This window comes from Papilio polytes, unplaced genomic scaffold (assembly GCF_000836215.1).
Source record: "Papilio polytes unplaced genomic scaffold, Ppol_1.0 DF824135.1, whole genome shotgun sequence".
Classification (NCBI taxonomy): domain Eukaryota; kingdom Metazoa; phylum Arthropoda; class Insecta; order Lepidoptera; family Papilionidae; genus Papilio; species Papilio polytes.
Genome location: NW_013525069.1, coordinates 142,305 through 159,985, shown reverse-complemented (window position 1 = coordinate 159,985; position 17,681 = coordinate 142,305). Strand labels below are relative to the sequence as shown.

The 17,681-nt window shown below is 33.6% G+C and overlaps 1 protein-coding gene across 1 annotated transcript; it reads left to right on the top strand.

The window, feature by feature from the left end:
- Window positions 1-286: 286 nt before the first annotated feature.
- On the top strand, window positions 287-11,504 carry LOC106099315. Its single transcript, XM_013277826.1, has 11 exons — window positions 287-449; window positions 2,994-3,058; window positions 5,587-5,674; window positions 6,078-6,182; window positions 6,739-6,878; window positions 7,521-7,700; window positions 8,450-8,641; window positions 9,148-9,244; window positions 9,772-9,881; window positions 10,753-10,818; window positions 11,252-11,504. Exons 2-11 carry the CDS (start codon window positions 2,999-3,001, stop codon window positions 11,381-11,383), a joined length of 1,170 nt encoding a protein of 389 aa, XP_013133280.1. The 5' UTR covers window positions 287-449; window positions 2,994-2,998; the 3' UTR covers window positions 11,384-11,504.
- Window positions 11,505-17,681: the final 6,177 nt, after the last annotated feature.

Genomic DNA, 17,681 nt, shown 5'->3' with positions numbered 1-17,681 from the left:
AATTTTTCGTGACTCAAGAACAAAGAAATCTTTAAAACGGTTTATACATTTTATAAAGACTAAATTAGTTAGTAGTAGCTATATCTTGTAGCAATAAGATAAGCTACTCATATTTAAATTGGTGTATATTTTTGAGAATCATGTTGTTTTACGTTATTGATAACAGTTTGTTTATTAAATAAATATATGCTTTTAACGTAAAATTTAGTCAAGCAAAGTAGCAATTAAACCCGGCGGCTAACCGGTCCCGCGCGTTGCGACAAACAAAAGAAGAGAACGGCTCGACTCATGACCGTAGTTTTTTCCGCTAAGCCTTCGACTGCGCACGCAATTATAGCAACACCAACACACTACACATTAAGTATAATCAGTTACAAAAATCACGAATTAATTACGGCTATTACAGTGAAATAATACTTGTTTTTGTATTACTTTGAGGAATCGAATTGGTAAGTTAGTTTTATACTTTATATTCTTAGGTTTATATCGTTTTATATTAAGTTAAAATTTTATAAGCGAATAAGATAGTAAAAATTTGAAAAAATGTTTAAAGATTCTTAAAGTGTTAATAAATTTCTAATATATTTTTTTACTATTGATCAGCAATTATCCAAAAAAATATTAACCAAAAAGTAACACGATTTTCTGTTATTATTTTTTGCCTGAAATATAAGGGAATGTAGGAATCTTAATAGATTTTCGATACTGAGGTTTGAAACCGATACGTATACATTCCTATACAGTGTTTTATTTGCATTAAGGTTGTCACGAAAGAAATGTATAGAAGTATTAATAAGACAAAAGGTTTTTATTTAAGAATAAAAACGCCTTATTTGACGGATTCTAACCGTGGGTTTTCTTTGCCAAAACAAATGCTTAAAAATATTTTTACTCTTTGTAAACACAGCAATGTTTTTTTTTTTCTGTACACATACGTAGAAACTCACGGTTAGCAGTGACTCATTGTTTATAAGTACTTAAACCTTTAATTCAAATCACAATTAATATTCATTGCTATATTCAAGATGGTCTGAGGTGGTCTTGTCAGATTGTGTTAAGGTACGAGCATAATGGAATGTTTTACTCCATTAATTATGCATACGCTCTCTGGTAAAGCCAAGTGACGCATACAAATATCTTTTTACCACACACGAAATATCATAGATATTTGTAATGAAAATAATATATTCAAATGACAGAGTACAACGCGTGAAATATTCGAATAGATTAGAGTAGTTTTTATGGCAGTGTTTCTTAAACTGGAAATAGGTATAATATCATAATTGTAATAGTAATTAATAAACTTAAGGACGGGAAAGGAAGACATACCCATCTTATTATATATCGCTTTTTCATACGATGAGTGGTTCTGAATCTGGAGACCCAAGGGTTCTCTTGCCCTTTAAACTCTTTTCCAAATAGGCAAATATAGGCAAAGGATTTGGATTTGGTGAAGCATGAGAATGATAGCAGAATATTCTGGATTTTATCTCTTTTTTTCTGTCCACTAAAGATAAAGTATAAGGCTTAACCATACAAAACTTAGCGTTTCAAATGAATGTTAACTTAAGTATACGTTGATCCTTTTATTGCTCTGTAATATTAGTTAATCATAGATATTAAAAATATACAAATGCAATATACGTAAGCTTATAAAATGCGGTCTTGACTTACAAATAAAGTTCTTTTAGCGTAATTATTGTGGTTATACATATTTAAGGTGAAACATGCAATAACGGGCCAACTACTAACATATTCCTTAAAGGCCGGTAACGCATCTGTAGTTCCGCTGGTGTTGCGGATGTCCATCGGCGTCGTTGGCCACCTCTGTGTTCCCGCCGCTCTTTTGCCTTCTTTTCTTATAAAAATACTACGTTGACGTCCGTAATATCAATCAGCGGCCGTTAATGATTTAAAAGACGTGTTAAACTGCACAGTATAAAAATCGAACTACATTTTATGGATTAATGTACGAGTATATATATTTTTAACTTGCACTTAAACTGAAATCAATAACGGATGTCTTTAAAATAAATACTGAACAGAATCACATTTATAATATGTTGTAAGAAATAAGTGAAAGTTAGATTACATTGGCGTTATTGCGATGTTTGACGCAATCTGCAGGTAACGTTTACACATACCGACCTCTACAAATATCGCACTTTATTAACAAATCAAATCAATTCGTCCGATGAAAACAGTTGCATCTTACATCGAAAACCCATATGAGATGTGACTCTTCTTCAAAATACATCATTAAACATCATTCAACAAGGCAGGGATTTAAAATTTCTTTATCAATGTAATAACAATCCCTTTAAAAAAAAGGTAGTTGGAGTAAAAAAAATAATTACAGCCTTTCAAAGTTAAAGAAAGAAATTTTAGTTTAAGAATATTTTCAATAATTTTTTTATTAAATTCTCGGTGAGTTATTCCAAAAAAAGGGATAACGGTACGAAAGGTTATTAGAGTTGTTAAGAAAAAATATGACCACAGTAAATACATTATTTTGGACATACGGACAGTCGGAAATCCGAATTTCCCGATTTCAAAAAAAAAAACAACAATACAACTAAAAAAAATCGGGCAACATTCTTTGCGTTTAAATGATAGCTATTTAGGTGTATTTGTGTACCTCCACAAAACCATTGATCCGTCCTTTAAGACTCAGCATAATCAGCTTTCTGAATTTGTATTGCTTTATTATTTATTTTAAATATAGTAGAAATAACAAAATAATATTTACACGTGTCACTAGCTGACAGTGTCATTTATCGTCTTTGGATTTCCTTTGAAAACTTTTAGTGTTTAAATTGATGGTACCCACATAGAGTCATGTTCTTTAATTAGTAAATAGACATATCTGTTTCTAATAAATCTGCGATGCCTTATGGAGTTAAAATTGTTTAGAAATGTTTGTTACAAATTCATATTTCTATTGAAGATGGTTTTAGCAATATATTATCATATCAATTTCCTTTTACTTACAGAAAAGATGGCAATGGGAAGTTTTCCTGTTATTTTCATCGTGTTTCTTCTACCGCATGTTTATTCAGTAAGTATTTTATTTTCTTTGAAAGATCATAACCTTTTGAGTTGATATTTTTCAATTCTTATTGTAAGTTCACGCGGTTTTCCTCGTTAAGTTTTTTAACCATTCACATTTCTTTTTTGTCTACTATTGACACTTAAAGACATCGATATAAAAAGTTAACTGAAAGCAAAATTATTCTCTGTACACATAAATGGAAATAAAGACTACATATAGTACAGTGACTGCATCACTAAAAACATTTAAGCTTAAAAATGTATATCTACGTTAATTTAATAATAAATAAGAATAATTACACTGGCAATAATTATTACACTGACCTTAAATATAGCATTGAAATGTTTTCGTTAGCATATACGTTAAAGTGTAGGTCCGTTTTTATTTTATTTTTAATGTTCACTAAGCTAGTTGTTGACCACGGTTTGTGATGTTCAGTGTAGTTTAAACATAGTACGCACTATGTGCCTACTCAAAGAGTATTAAACAATAGTGAAAAATCTATGTTCATAAGTGGATTTTAAAACACACACGGATTTATAAAAATTTAAATGTGAATACCGAATACGTTCGTTGATGAATACGTGGGACTGTATGTTAAAGCCTGTAAGAATACATCGCAATCTCTTTTTCATTAAAAGCTTAATAACATTTTTAATGCGAACGTTACATCACTAGGTAATTTCGCGCTTATAAAAACATTTCTCTTATTTATTTACTTTTTATTAAGAGACGAAACTCCTTAGGGCACCGTCAGATATAGAGATCACACGTTAATGTGCGCGTAAACATATATAAACGTATACAAATTACACGTAAAACTGTAAGATCCTTCTTACACAAGGAATACTTTAATTAAAATTAAAATTACGAGTTATAGCAATTAGAAGCGCGCGCTCCGTACATACAACTTAGAAGCGTCACGGCTGACACGAATCTACAAAATGTCAACTGCAGAGATTTAACCAGCTAACTCGAAAATCGCAATGACTCCTTTAACAACGAGAGAGAGGTAGCAAACTGGCTTTTGCGATGAAAGAATAAAATATCCAAAACAAAATGTACCTCTACGACATTGTATTGCTTAAGTCGTTTAGCGACGAAAATCGGCGACACAACTCAGAAGAGCGCAAAGAGCTCTAAGTTTTTTTTTAATTCCACATTTGGTAATAACGTAAATACAAATTTTATAATATATGTATATTTTGTGTTACAAAAAATGGGAAAAGCCCGTTCACTTTAGTTTATAGTTTTTATTTTTTATTGTTGTTTTTCATGTTTCTTAAATACAAGATTGTTTTCATTATCTAGTTTGTTATAAGTTCCTTTGTCGTAAATTATTCTGACGCAATCTGAATTATGCAATGAGTTGCTAATCTTTTGTAATTAACTCTCTATAGTCAATTATTTCCTTCCTTCTTGCTTTGATTCATCTTTGAAATAAAACATAACAATAGTACTCACTGGCAATAGATGAAAGATTAAAAATCATTTCAGTACTTCTTGCTTTTATTAAAATTGTATTCGTTAATATTTTGTTATTTATTCTTTTGTTAATCTTCTTTTTAGATATTTAGAAAAACAAGTTTGAACTTATATTTACGAATGTCTAATTAATTTTTTAGACAAGATATCGTCCAATATATGTGAAAAAAAAAAAACATTTTATTACACAAAATGTAAAAACATTATCAACGTAATATGCTTATCAAATATATTTTTAATGTCCAGATTAACATCACTGAAATCAATTTATACTTAATTAAGTTAAGTAACTGAACATTTGTAAATAACGCTACAGTGTAATTTATGTTATTTTTAACATTGAGACGACGTTGGAGCATTGGGATCTGTCTGTAATTGGAATGCTTAGAGAAAATAAATGTAAAAACAAAATTGATCGCTATCGATATATGGAAATTTCATTAATATTGAAAAAAAAAAGCTGCTTCTCGTGGTATTTTATAATAATATTATATAATTAAATACTGTATTTTAATTCACATAATCCATGTAGCATTCTAATGGTTTAGAGTTATATTATTGTTACTGAAAAAAAATACACAATACAGCTGCGTTCTTCATCATCATCATAATCATGATCAGCCTTTATCTGCCCACTGTTAGTCCAGTCAGTACCTTATCCAGCTGCGTCGCCTACCCTTAGTCGACGGAGGAGGAGAAGCATTTAATAGGCAATTTCCTTTTTCTATGCATATTTGCTATCTTCAAATTCAATTTCCCTTTTCATCCCTTTCTTATAAAGTTAATCTTTTCCTAAGTAAAGGGATTAAAATTGGATGTCTGGCACGAACTCATCAGATGAAACGCGGAATTGCTTCCACTTCACGCCTGTCTTCTGTGCAGTTGTGGTATTGCGCCAGGACCAGCTGGTCCATTCGTGCGAAGATGTCAAAACGGACTCTACCACTGATAGAGTTAATATTAGTTAATAAATCATATCTAAATCTGGTAAATTAATAAAACTTTCATGTATGTGTTCTAATATTATTATAATTTCCTTATCGTTTCAGGCCCCACCATTGATCAGCTTTGATAACGGAAAACTGGGCGTTAACTTCGCAGGTTACCACGCAGCAGTTGGCCTTGGAGGTTTATTAGGTACTAACTTCACATATTTATAACCTAGAGATAAAGTGTTCTGAACAAATCCAATTAAAGTGTAGCCGGTATGGTTTTAATTGCACAGTTAAAACTGAACAATGACTATTCAGAAAAAAAAAACTAAGAACAGTCCAGTTACACTGACAGATACAATAATTTGTATATTTTAACAGTGGTAGAGCCCGCTTTAGCATGTTTGTTTGTAAGAATGGATCTGCTTGCCCGATTCAATACAACGACCACACAGAAGACAGGCGTACAGAGAAACGTTTAAATTATGCGAATTTTTTGTGGTATTGCATTGGGACTGACGTCACAAATGGAAGACTTTTATGCGTCATGCTAATTTATACTTAGTACAAATTGACCTTAATGTTATTAAAATGTGTATGTCTTTAAGGAAATGGTGCAACTGGCGGTCTTTTCGCTGAAGCCGGCACTCCTCACGGTCAGTCAGCGAGGGCAGGACTAGGAGGTGCTGTAGACGCTAATGGTGGAACGGCAGGTTAACATTTAACTCCTTTGAAAATACTACTTCTACTTAGCAAAAGCAACCAATAAAATTGTAACAATTTCAACTAGTAACATTAACATTTCCTTAAAAACTCATTTTTTTTCTGATTTTTTGGTATATAATACATGAGGTGGATATGTGACATTTTTGTAAAAGTGTAGCAGTTTTAAATAAAATTCTCGTATATTCATGATCAAATTTGAATCAGTTGTTACTCAAGTAGTAAATATAAACTCTTCGAACTTCGGCGAGGCGAATAAATCCGCAACTCTTAATTTCAATGCATGTGTAGATTTATTAGTAAATTGATGTGGCAACGATGTTGATTATATCTTTTTATTGGTAAGGACATTATAACACAAACTATATCTTATAAGATAGCTGAATAAAATTTCTTATTCAAGTTTTTAATATCACAACTAACTTTAATGGTAGAGAAATAGGAGAACAGGAGTAGGTGTAACTTACTTTTGACCACAAGTATTTAACAAAATATAATAACTACATGTATAAAACTTATCACTGACATTTGCCCAAAAATTATTAGGTGGCCTTTACGCTGGAGCAACAGCGGGCGGAAACGTGAAGGCGGGCGCAGGTTTGGCCGGCGGTGTTAATGGAGACACATCCGCTGGTACAGGATTTGCCGCGGCGCAAGCAGGAAACCGTTATTCCTCATCTACTTTGGTAGGTGTTGACGGAACAGACAAAGATAGAAGAAGGCAAGAAAGGCTAAGGAGAAAACAACTTAAACAACAAAGACGCGAACAGGAGAAGAAGCTTTTATCAATGGCTTACTAATCGTAATCAGTAATGCTTGTTTCACGAGGGTAGAATAGTGAAGTAGATAAATCAGATAATAGAACAGTCCAGTACAAATATTGTTTTGAAGTAAACTCACTATCAAAACCGTTACTGTTCTGTCTCTGTTTATGCTTGAATACCATCCCTGTACTGCACTATCTACTACTCTGCCTCATTGTTGCCCTGCCCTCGTATGAAACCAGCATCTTAACTAATTGGTGTGGTAAAATAACAGCGATAACAATAATATGTACACGCAAAAATTTCCATATAATGCACCCAGTTTTTTATTGTTTATTCAAGTATTATGTGGTTAAATAAAATGGTGTGATTGATTTTGTATTTTACTTCAGACCTTTTTGTTATTAACCGCTATTGAAGGTAATAATGTAAATTTCTAAGCATTCTTTAAGTTTTGATTTCTTAATTCAACTAAACTATTTGTTTGTGTTATTTATTACATTTAATTGCATTATTTAAAGGGTATGCATATAGATTAATTATAAGCTTTAATAAAAATTTTAGTTCCAGGCTGGCGGCAATGCTCAGCTTTCTTCTAATGAACCTGCAGTACAAAATGATAATGTACTTCCTAGCAAAAACATCGTTACAAATGAATTGATACCACCAGTTGGTTCATTTAAATTAAAAATTAAAAGTTCCGGTGTGATAAACGATAACGCCAATGTACCAACTAATGAAGAAGTAAGACATTTATTTTAGATTATCTACAGACGCTACAATTGTATTATATGTATAGAAAACTGGTAAAATCCGCTACCTATCTTCGGTTTTAACTGAACAGTCGAAGTGTGCAGTTAAAACTTAAGGTGTATATACAGCTAAAGGCTTAACCAAATTAATACAAAGTAAAGTAGCGATTTGTTAGTCTAAATAACTGTACTAAACATATTATTAACTCAACTAAAATTAATATGTAGGCGTAATGTTATTTCCATCGAAAGCTATAATAAAAAAATCTTAAATTATAAAATTACGAACGAAACGTGTAAAACGTTTCATTTTATCGATACGGATAATAGTAATCATACTAATGCTAATATTATAAATGCGAAAGTATAGATGAATGGATGGATGGATGGATGTTTGTTAGAGTTTGTAGCCTAAACGGCTAAAAGGATCTCGATGAAATTTGGCATAGAGGTAGGGGATAGTCTGGAAGAACACACAGGCTACATGCTTTTGTTTTTTTTATTCCGCGCGGACGGAGTCGCGGGCCAAAAGTTAGTATTTACATATAATAATTAAAAGAACAATAATACCTTTCACTGTAAACGTAATTGAAGCTATAATCGGCTTTTTTTCGAGTTTCAGGAATATCTTTAATATTCAATTTCTTTTATCTCAACAACTTATTCAATAAAATCGAATGCGGCAACTTATTAATAAAACTGAGTATATTATGGCTATGAAATATTCAAACATTTTTACAGATCAATGGTTTAATCGATGCGTCAATTGTGGGCGATAATGATTCACCTCAAATAATACAAAAACGAATTGACATTGGAAATGAGAATGTTAATAAAAACTTGAATCCACCTGCTCAGTCAGTTGATCAGATTACGTACAGAAAGGAAGTTAACCTTCAAAGAAATCCAACATTCTTTGAAGATATATTTAATGTAAGTAAAAACATTATTATCCGTTTACTCACGTCTCCACGGAGCCCAAACCTTCTCTATGTTAGGATTCAACTATAATACTAGAGTCAGTCAAACAATCGACGATTTTGGCGGAGTTCTACAGACTACGCAGAACAAAAACCAATAGCAGCTTTCAGTCAGCGGTATAAGACTTATTATTATCGTTTATGCAACTCACTGCCACCTAATTGGTTAGTAAGAAGAGGTGGAGATTTTCTCGTGTCATGGAACAAGAATTTTTTCTGTAAGTAGAACACGGCGGATATCCGCGACTATGAAAATCCAAACACAATGGATTGAGTATCGAACCAAGACATATACATTAGTTCTGTGCTTAATTATTGCGCCACAGATAATTTTAACCATGCACTATCTAATTCCTATTATAATTACAATGTTATAGGTACTGACAATCATTGCTGATGCTAGTTGTCCTATTTTAGAGTAGACAAATGTCGTTAAGCGTGTAATTACGACATTTTCAGATACCTATTGCGGCACTTACGGCTGTAAGAACCTTTTTGACAAATACAGCCAGTAATACTAGTGTATCTCTGCAAAAGTCAGGCTCAATACAAGCAGGTAAGGCATTACGCTTATTACATATGTAAGTGGAAATTATTTTCATTACTATCGAATCTAAAATGTTGCTAGGAAAAAATATTATTAACAATAATACTGAATCCATTGCTTGCTCATATACTTATGTCATCTTATTGCATATTATTTCAAAAGTAAAAATTCATATTAAGCATTAGGGACTTCGTGCACAAGTCGATGTAAATGTTCGAAATTTATCTAGTCACTGAGTTCCTATATAAATACAGTGTCATAGAAGCTCCTAACGGCACACGTCGTCGATATTTCTATCTGTTATCGCCTAACCCAGTCGCTTGCAATCTATTTGTCAAGATAGTTATGATAAAAGTTGCCGCATCTTCGAAACAGAATTGTATTTCATGAGCGCGCTACGCGATACTCGCCACGCAAGGACATTAGTTTCTAAGATTTATGTTGGCTTGTGCATAAAGGGGGTAATTCGTACAGACGATACTAAATAAATCTATCTATCGTATGAGATCATAATAATTAACTCGACCTGTCCTCAGAAACAGATTTAATATCACCAAAACATGCCTCATCATCACTCAAATCATCCGACACGCAAATCTCGGTAAAGACTCCGAATGCGTCTCAGTTGCTTGATGACATAATAGCGGTAAGTTCATATGTGTGAGTCTCCACTGTCGTTATACCCCGGCATCAACACTGTTGCCATCTCTATCAGTTTTATCGAAAAAACAAAATAAATAGATATAGTTGTGTTACGACAATTGAAATTCACGTTAACATCGCTTCCAGAACAATATCATTATAACAACACACGTAACCCAGAGGGATACGGAGGATTTACATGTTTCATAGCGACGTCCGTCACGTTACCTAATGCGTATAAGTAAATAAAATCATATAAAAAGCGCCAATAGCCTATTGGTTTGACGTACGGACTACCGATCTTGCGGTCTATGATTCGAATCCCGTCATTCGATTATTGTCCTGAACCATATCCTTGCACAAGCCTAGAGCTTAGTTGGAATATTAGTAGATTTATTAAATATATACTCAAGAATGTTTATTACGAAATAACGAAGTTGAGAACAATAGCTAGTATTTAACATTGCTTAATTAAAACTTATAACTTTGACCTCATCTTACAAAGTCTGTGCACATAAACCCCAATTCAACCCTTGTAAGACTTCTGCACCATTTGACATTGAATACAAAGTTTCCAGAGATATTCAAATCTGATTTAAAACACTTGTTTGTAAAAAAATCTTACTAATGTTATAAATGCGAAAGTTTAGGTGGATGGATGTTTGTTAGAGTTTGTAGCCAAAACGGCTGAACGGATCTTAATGAAATTTGGTAAAGATGTAGAGCATAGTCTGGAAGTACACATAGGCTTCTTGCTTTTGTTTATTTTTTAAATCAATGCGAACGGAGTCGCGGGAAACAGCTGGTAACGAATATGAAGATATGTATGTATTTGTATGTACTATTAAAAAGATTTTTCTGATATGTCTTTCTAGATACCTATTAATACACTTGGAGCAGTTAATAAATTCTTAGAAAACAACGTTCCTGCAAGACGAAGGGTAAGTGATTACGATTTTTTGTATACCTTACGCCGTGGTCACGAAAGTTGAGATGACCGGCACAGTAGACTAAAATCTGTGCTTATACATAGACATTTTTATCTGATGTTTTGTTTGAGCAGTAGTTGTGTGGATATATTTAAATGTAAATTTTATAAAAAATAAAAAAAAATAACGTCACTGTTGTTTGAATTCTTACTTGATGTCAACGTTGTGGCCTCACCATAAGAATACATAGACAGTCTTGACTAATGATTAAAAAATCAGTTATTCCGAAAAAATGCGGTGAAAGGTATAGCTACATTGACGCTCAAAATACATATAAATCAACGGCGGCCAATGAGTAAAAACACGTGTTTATTTCAATCATGTATAACCACATAATGCATTACCCCAAAAAATATAAGTAGATTATTTTATTTATGACTTTTAGGTTACTATACAAAACGGGGATGTACCACAAGTTATTAGGTATCCAGGCCGACACGCAAGGAGACGGGCTTTTAAGAAAGAAATTATCGCTTCTCAAGAACAAAACAATGACGATTTGGAAAAAACAAAATAGATAGCGCCAGATAGAGCTTGCTAGCAGCTAAAAATATTAAAACTTTGGAGTACAAATACAAATGTTTAATTCTAAAGACCTGATTTAATACGTGGCAATATAATAAATAAGTCAATAAACAGCAGTTTTTTCATGTTTTCCCAAGTATCCTCGACTGTATCCAGGAATTATAAAAAAGACATAGTAATAAAATATAGCATTTGTTACCACACTTTGTTTTACAGACTTATGTGCCAAATTTCAGCAATATCATTTGGCCGTTTTAAAGATATCTTCTTACAAATATCAATCAATCCGTTTAATCTTTAAGCACCGGCATGATGGTTTGTGGTGCGGACTACTGAACTTACGGTCGAGGGTTCCAATCCCGGCTTCAAATTCGGCTATTGTCATAAACCATATCTTAGCGCAAGCTTTTTCAAGCTTACCTTACCAAACAATAGCAGAAAGTAAAACTTTTACAAAAGTAGGCGAAGCTCTAGAAATTTATTATAAAAGTTGAGGTTTCATCTGAATGCAGATGTTAAGAATTTATTTGAGCTATCTTTTTAAAACGCTGACTCGAAAAACGATTATGCAAACTCGCTTGACAGAGAGAGTGCTATTATATTTTATATAGGTTATGAACATGAACATTAATTTTTTTCTGTATATATTATTTACAGTGAACGTTTTCTTTTTTGTGTAAAAAAATATTTCCATGCCAAGTACGCTAGGTTAAATATACATATCGATGGGTGGAAGACTATTTGTTTTAAGCGCCATTAGGTTAAATGTTCAGGAGAACCATTTAAAGTTATCATTTAAAAAAAATCATAAAAGGACATCCTGAAAACAATTTCAATTGAAAGATTTTTGGACCGGTTCTAGATTAAAATTACTATAATTCTGCATACTTCATTATTTATTAACGCTGTTACTGTCGAAAAAAAATGTCGCTTGATACAAAGGTACCAAGTAATAGAGAAAGGCAAAAAGGTTTAACCGCTACTTGACTTAATGAGAGATCCAAGCAAACTGTATCAACTGTGTTTATAGTTATTTTGGAGAGTAAGGCAACCAACATTCTGCATATGTTTTAGATTTAGACTGTTGTCTAACCGACAGAATATTAATGAACTAAGAACAAATCATAATAGCTCAACCAAGTTCCATGTTTCAAATATTGTCGTTTTAACTCACATAGTTTACTGACAACTTCGTTACTGTGGCGGTTCATACTTTAAAATTTGTTCTCATTTTATTTTTATGTCGTAGGGCATAATGATTATTGGGCAAAAAATAAATAAAAGAAATCACAAGATTTGTTTATCTTTACTTTTAGAAGTCTCTTGAATAAATAGCTAGAAAAATTAAAGTACCACTTTAAAAATATAAGTAATCAAATATGAAAGTAGTTTCAAACATCAAACAAGCTTTGTTTACCCACTTATATCAATCTTCTAAAGACCTAATGGAGCTACTCGCTACATAAAACTTAAAAATAAATATATAATGTTACTCGGCACTGTACTAAAAGTACCGAACGGATTATGTTAATCGGACTTTTAGCAGTTTTAGCACAGTACTACACGATATCTGTGTTCGCCTCTTCGTTGTTTGATTTGATTGAATATTTGCCAGATTGAAGCATCCACCTTCGGTAATGAGAATCAAAAGTGGATTAAATCTTACTAATATTATAAATGCGAAAGTTTAGATGGATGGATGGATGGATAGATGGATAGATGGATGGATGGATGGATGGATAGATGGATGTTTGTTAGCGTTTGTAGCCTAAACGGTTGAACGGATCTCCATGAAATTTGGCACAGGTTTAGAGCATAGTCTGGAAGAACACATAGGCTACTTTTTATTCCGGGAATAGTTACGGTTCCCGTGGGAATTATCAATTTAGTTTTTTAATTTTTACTCGATCATTCTGCAACGGTTCAACATATTTGGCACAGATATAAAACAAAGTCTGGAGTACGCATGGGATAAGCTTCATCCCCGAGAAATGTCCGGTTCCCGAGGGATACGTAGCTTTTTGTAATTTATGTAGTTTGTATGTTTTCTAATACCACGCGGACGAAGTCGCGGGCAACAGCTCGTCATTTATAATTTAAATTTATTTTCGCTAATAACATATGTTTGACTATGCTTAAAATTTGATGTGAAGTAATTTATAACTCTCGTTATATTCTATTCATGTTATTGTGTTCTCACAAATCTGTAGTACTAAAGGTACTAAAAGTGTGTACTAGTACGTTTTCCCAATTGTACTAGTACGGTGCGCACTTGCAGATGTCCGATTAAGTCCAAGGCTAGACTGAAGAGCCCGCGCGGGTGGGGGTGGGTATTTATACCGGCGTAGTTCAAAGGCTGCTGCGCCGAGTAATACTTGTTTGAACCGGCGCTGCCAAACCTTTTTATACATAGCTTCCGACAGTTTAACTTGCAACCATACAGAGATTTTAGTTCAGAGAAAATGCTTCAAGTAACTAATGCTAAATATCAATCTATATGAACCGACAGCAGCAAATATTATTTATCGGGTACTAACAGCTTAAATGACATTTATATGAAATTGTACTTACGGTTCGTAATACTTTAAACGACACACCACATTGCAAACAGATGGAAGCAAAAGGGTTCAAGCGACAGTCAACAGTGGTAGTGCCCGCTTTAACATCTTAGCACGAATGAGCCGGCATGCCCGATGTAACACCACGACCACACAGAAGACAGGCGTGAAATGGAAGTAATTCCGTGTTTCGTCTGATAAGTGTGGTGCCGGAGGTCTAATTTAAGTCCCTTTCTTTTTACCACCCTTTAAGAAAAGGGTCCTTCCCCTTCCCATCCTCTCCTTATAAGAATAAGGAGAGGATGGGAAGGGGAAGTGGATTTGATGGTGGAGGAGATGCAGAGGAAGGGGCAATATCCTCTTTATGTGCGTCTCCTCCTCCGTCGGATAGGGGTAGGCAACGCGTCTGCGATCGCGGATGTGTATGGGCAGCGGTCGTTTCGCCATTTGGGCGGATTCAGGTGGCCGCTTGCTCGTTTGCCACCTTATGTTATAAAAAAAAAATCAAGTGTATATTTGGTGGCAGGCAATTTGTATTAAGCGACATCCTTATCGAAACTTTGTGCGAGGCGAAATGTTTTAAGCGCCGCTGCTTAGAACATTTCGCCAAAAAAGCAAAACGCTTCAAACGCCTCTTATTATAGAAATAGGGAACTCATAAATGGTCTAAGCGACGTTTCATAGAAATGTCATGCAGCTCAAATCCACTGACTATTAATAACTGCTGATTTTTGGCGCTTCATACATGGCTACTTAAAAACGACACCTACATTTTGATTGTTTCAAGCGCCACGGAAATGCTCTGATTTTTATAAAACCGGTTAAAACGACGCAGAAAAATTCGCTGATCCTGAATATACATATATGTCAATATCGCCTAAAATAACGGTTGAAACAAATAGCCTTTCACCCGTCGAAATGTACATATGTATTTACTTTACACCATTAATCTAACATTAAAATGTTCATCGCTTTTCATTTTACAAGTTATATTTATATAAAAATTTTATATAAAGGTAAAAGACTAGTTATCTTCTATTTATACATATAAAAAATTGGAGTGTCTGCTTGTAATATCAACGGAAAGATTTCCGATTTCAGGAAGATGATATATTTGCGAAGGCGATAACGAAAATCGCAAATTTAAAAATGTTTGTCTGTCTGTCTGTCCGCAAGCTTGTTCGTTTGTTCCGGATAATCTCCGAAACAGCTGAACCGATTTCGACCGAAATTTCACTGAAAGGTAGCTGACATGGATAGTACTCGTATATTATAGGCTACTTTTTTAAATATGAACCGATCAAAAGCTATTAAGGATATCTTAGTCATGTGGTTGTTGTGTAAATTGTACTTAATTCACTTAACTTTGCTACTTGAACATCTAAGCAATATTGTTTTTTTACTGACCTCACATTTCACGACGACACATACAATTTTCTAAATACAAGTTCAGCATATTTGCCCCCGGAACAGACCGGCTATTGTATATCCGACTTCTATCTCGGTACCATGTCATGTATTTAAAGATTATTAATACCAAGCACAATCCTACAAAACCATTGTAAGATCAAATACTTGTTAGCATCTCAGAATACCATAATTTGTGCTTCAAAACATTATTTGCGTATTTGAAAAGCGATCTTTTAATTGCGAAGTTGATCCGTCTAGATACGGATTTGATTTAGAAATGAAGATTATTAAGTTTTCAGCGACTATATACTCATAGGTTGAAGATAGAATTGACATGGTTTAAGATATTTATAACAAGGTCAATATAATTTCGCTACCGCATGTATAAAGCCCCAGCAGAGGCAGGTGCTATCGAAGCCGAGGATAAAACACCTCACCTCACCAACAAAATTTTCTCGAAGCACCTCTATCTTCTAGATCTACCTTTGTGGCCACAATAGGTCAAAACAGCGCGATCACGTATACACACATGTACAGAATATAAACCTATACCGTCAAGCAATAATTGTATGATTTAGGTGGTCGCGGTCTAGTAGTCTTCGTTGTTACGTTACGTGACTTAAGTTATAACTTTTCCCATAAAATTTAAAGTTGAGATATGTTGACGTCGTGGTCGTTTAAGTTATTGTTAGCCGATTCATCACATCTGCTGCGTACTACTTTATCAAAGTAACGAGATAACGGTCTTTAACTTCAGCAAACTTTCTTTGATTTAATATTAGTTATAATAATGACCCACAAAAATTGAATGACATCTTTCAATGAAGTTAACCTTAATGATATAAATTTTGCTTAAATTCTAAATGTCTAGAAAATGTAGTTACTTTAAACAATATTAATGTGAAAGTCGCGAAGATTGTTCGTTGGCATGAAAAACTGCGGTAAGGGTTAAGCCCGTGCGAGAAATAGAAAGCAATATCTCTACTCAGCTTTTAATTCAATTTACGTAAATACTCAGTATAACAAAAAGACTACATATTCTAGCTGGGAACTCCGTGTTCTATAGACTAATATATTGAGAGTCCTATACACTTGTCAGACACGTATAGTATATGGTAATTATACCGAAACATTTGTGACAATGTGAAGATAGGTACTTCTTTTATTATTTAAATAATCTATAATGACGAAATTATCTAAAAACAAATCTCTATTACCGTTCGCCAATCAATATCACTAATTCATTTTCGTTGTGCTTGTTATTACCAGGTTCTTATGAAAAAAAAAATGAATGTCATTACTTAATATAAAATCACGTAAAGCTTACAGCACTTGTACTTTTAAGTGACTAATCGGACTGTTTACTTAATACATTTCAGCTTGATGATTTCGTCCGTTATAAATCTTTAATTTTAACTGAATAGTCAATCGCCAAAGCGCCAATATAGCCTAATGGTTTCGGGTACTGACTACCGATCTTGCGGTCGAGAGTTCGAATCCCGCCATTCGACTATTGTCGTGAACCATATCCTAGCATAAGCCTAGAGCTTAGTTGGAATGTTTAAAAGAAATATTAGTAAATCAACAAAAACCTACTAATATTTAAAAAAATAATTTTTCTCTGTTAGTTTTAATGTAAAGTTAACACAAAATCTGTTTGACGGCTTTATTCCAAGAACATTCATGGAAATTATTAAAGCTGACTTCAAGGAACATTCGTAGGAAATGACAGATACTATTAAACATAATTAAGGCTTAGTGAGCCGATTTCGAACAGGTTCGATTAAACTTCTATAAAATTAGATTTGGTTCATGTAAGTCAATATTATGCTAATATAATAAAAACACAACCCCGGATACGAAACCGCAATGAATATGAAGAAAAATTTGCAAGTAACAAAACATAAAAATGTGGTTTATTACATCCATTAGCACTTTTGAATACAAAATATCAAACGCAACATCTTATGACGTTCTACTTTTTCTGTCGAAGATACTATTATTAAGAATATTAGAACACAGTATTTGCAACAGTGGTAGTGCCCGCTTTAACATCTTAGCACGAATGGGCCGGCACGCCCGGTGTAATACCACGACCACACAGAAGACAGGCGTGAAATGGAAGCAATCCCGTGTTTCGTCTGATGAGGATGGTGCCGGAGGCCTAATTTAAGTCCCTTTTCTTTATACCATCCTTTTCTTAAAAGGAGAGATTAGGAAGGGGAAGTGGTTTTGACGGTGGAGGAGATGCATAGGAAGGGGAATTATCCTCTTTATGTGCGTCTCCTCCTCCGTCGTATAAGGGTAGGCAACGCATCTGCA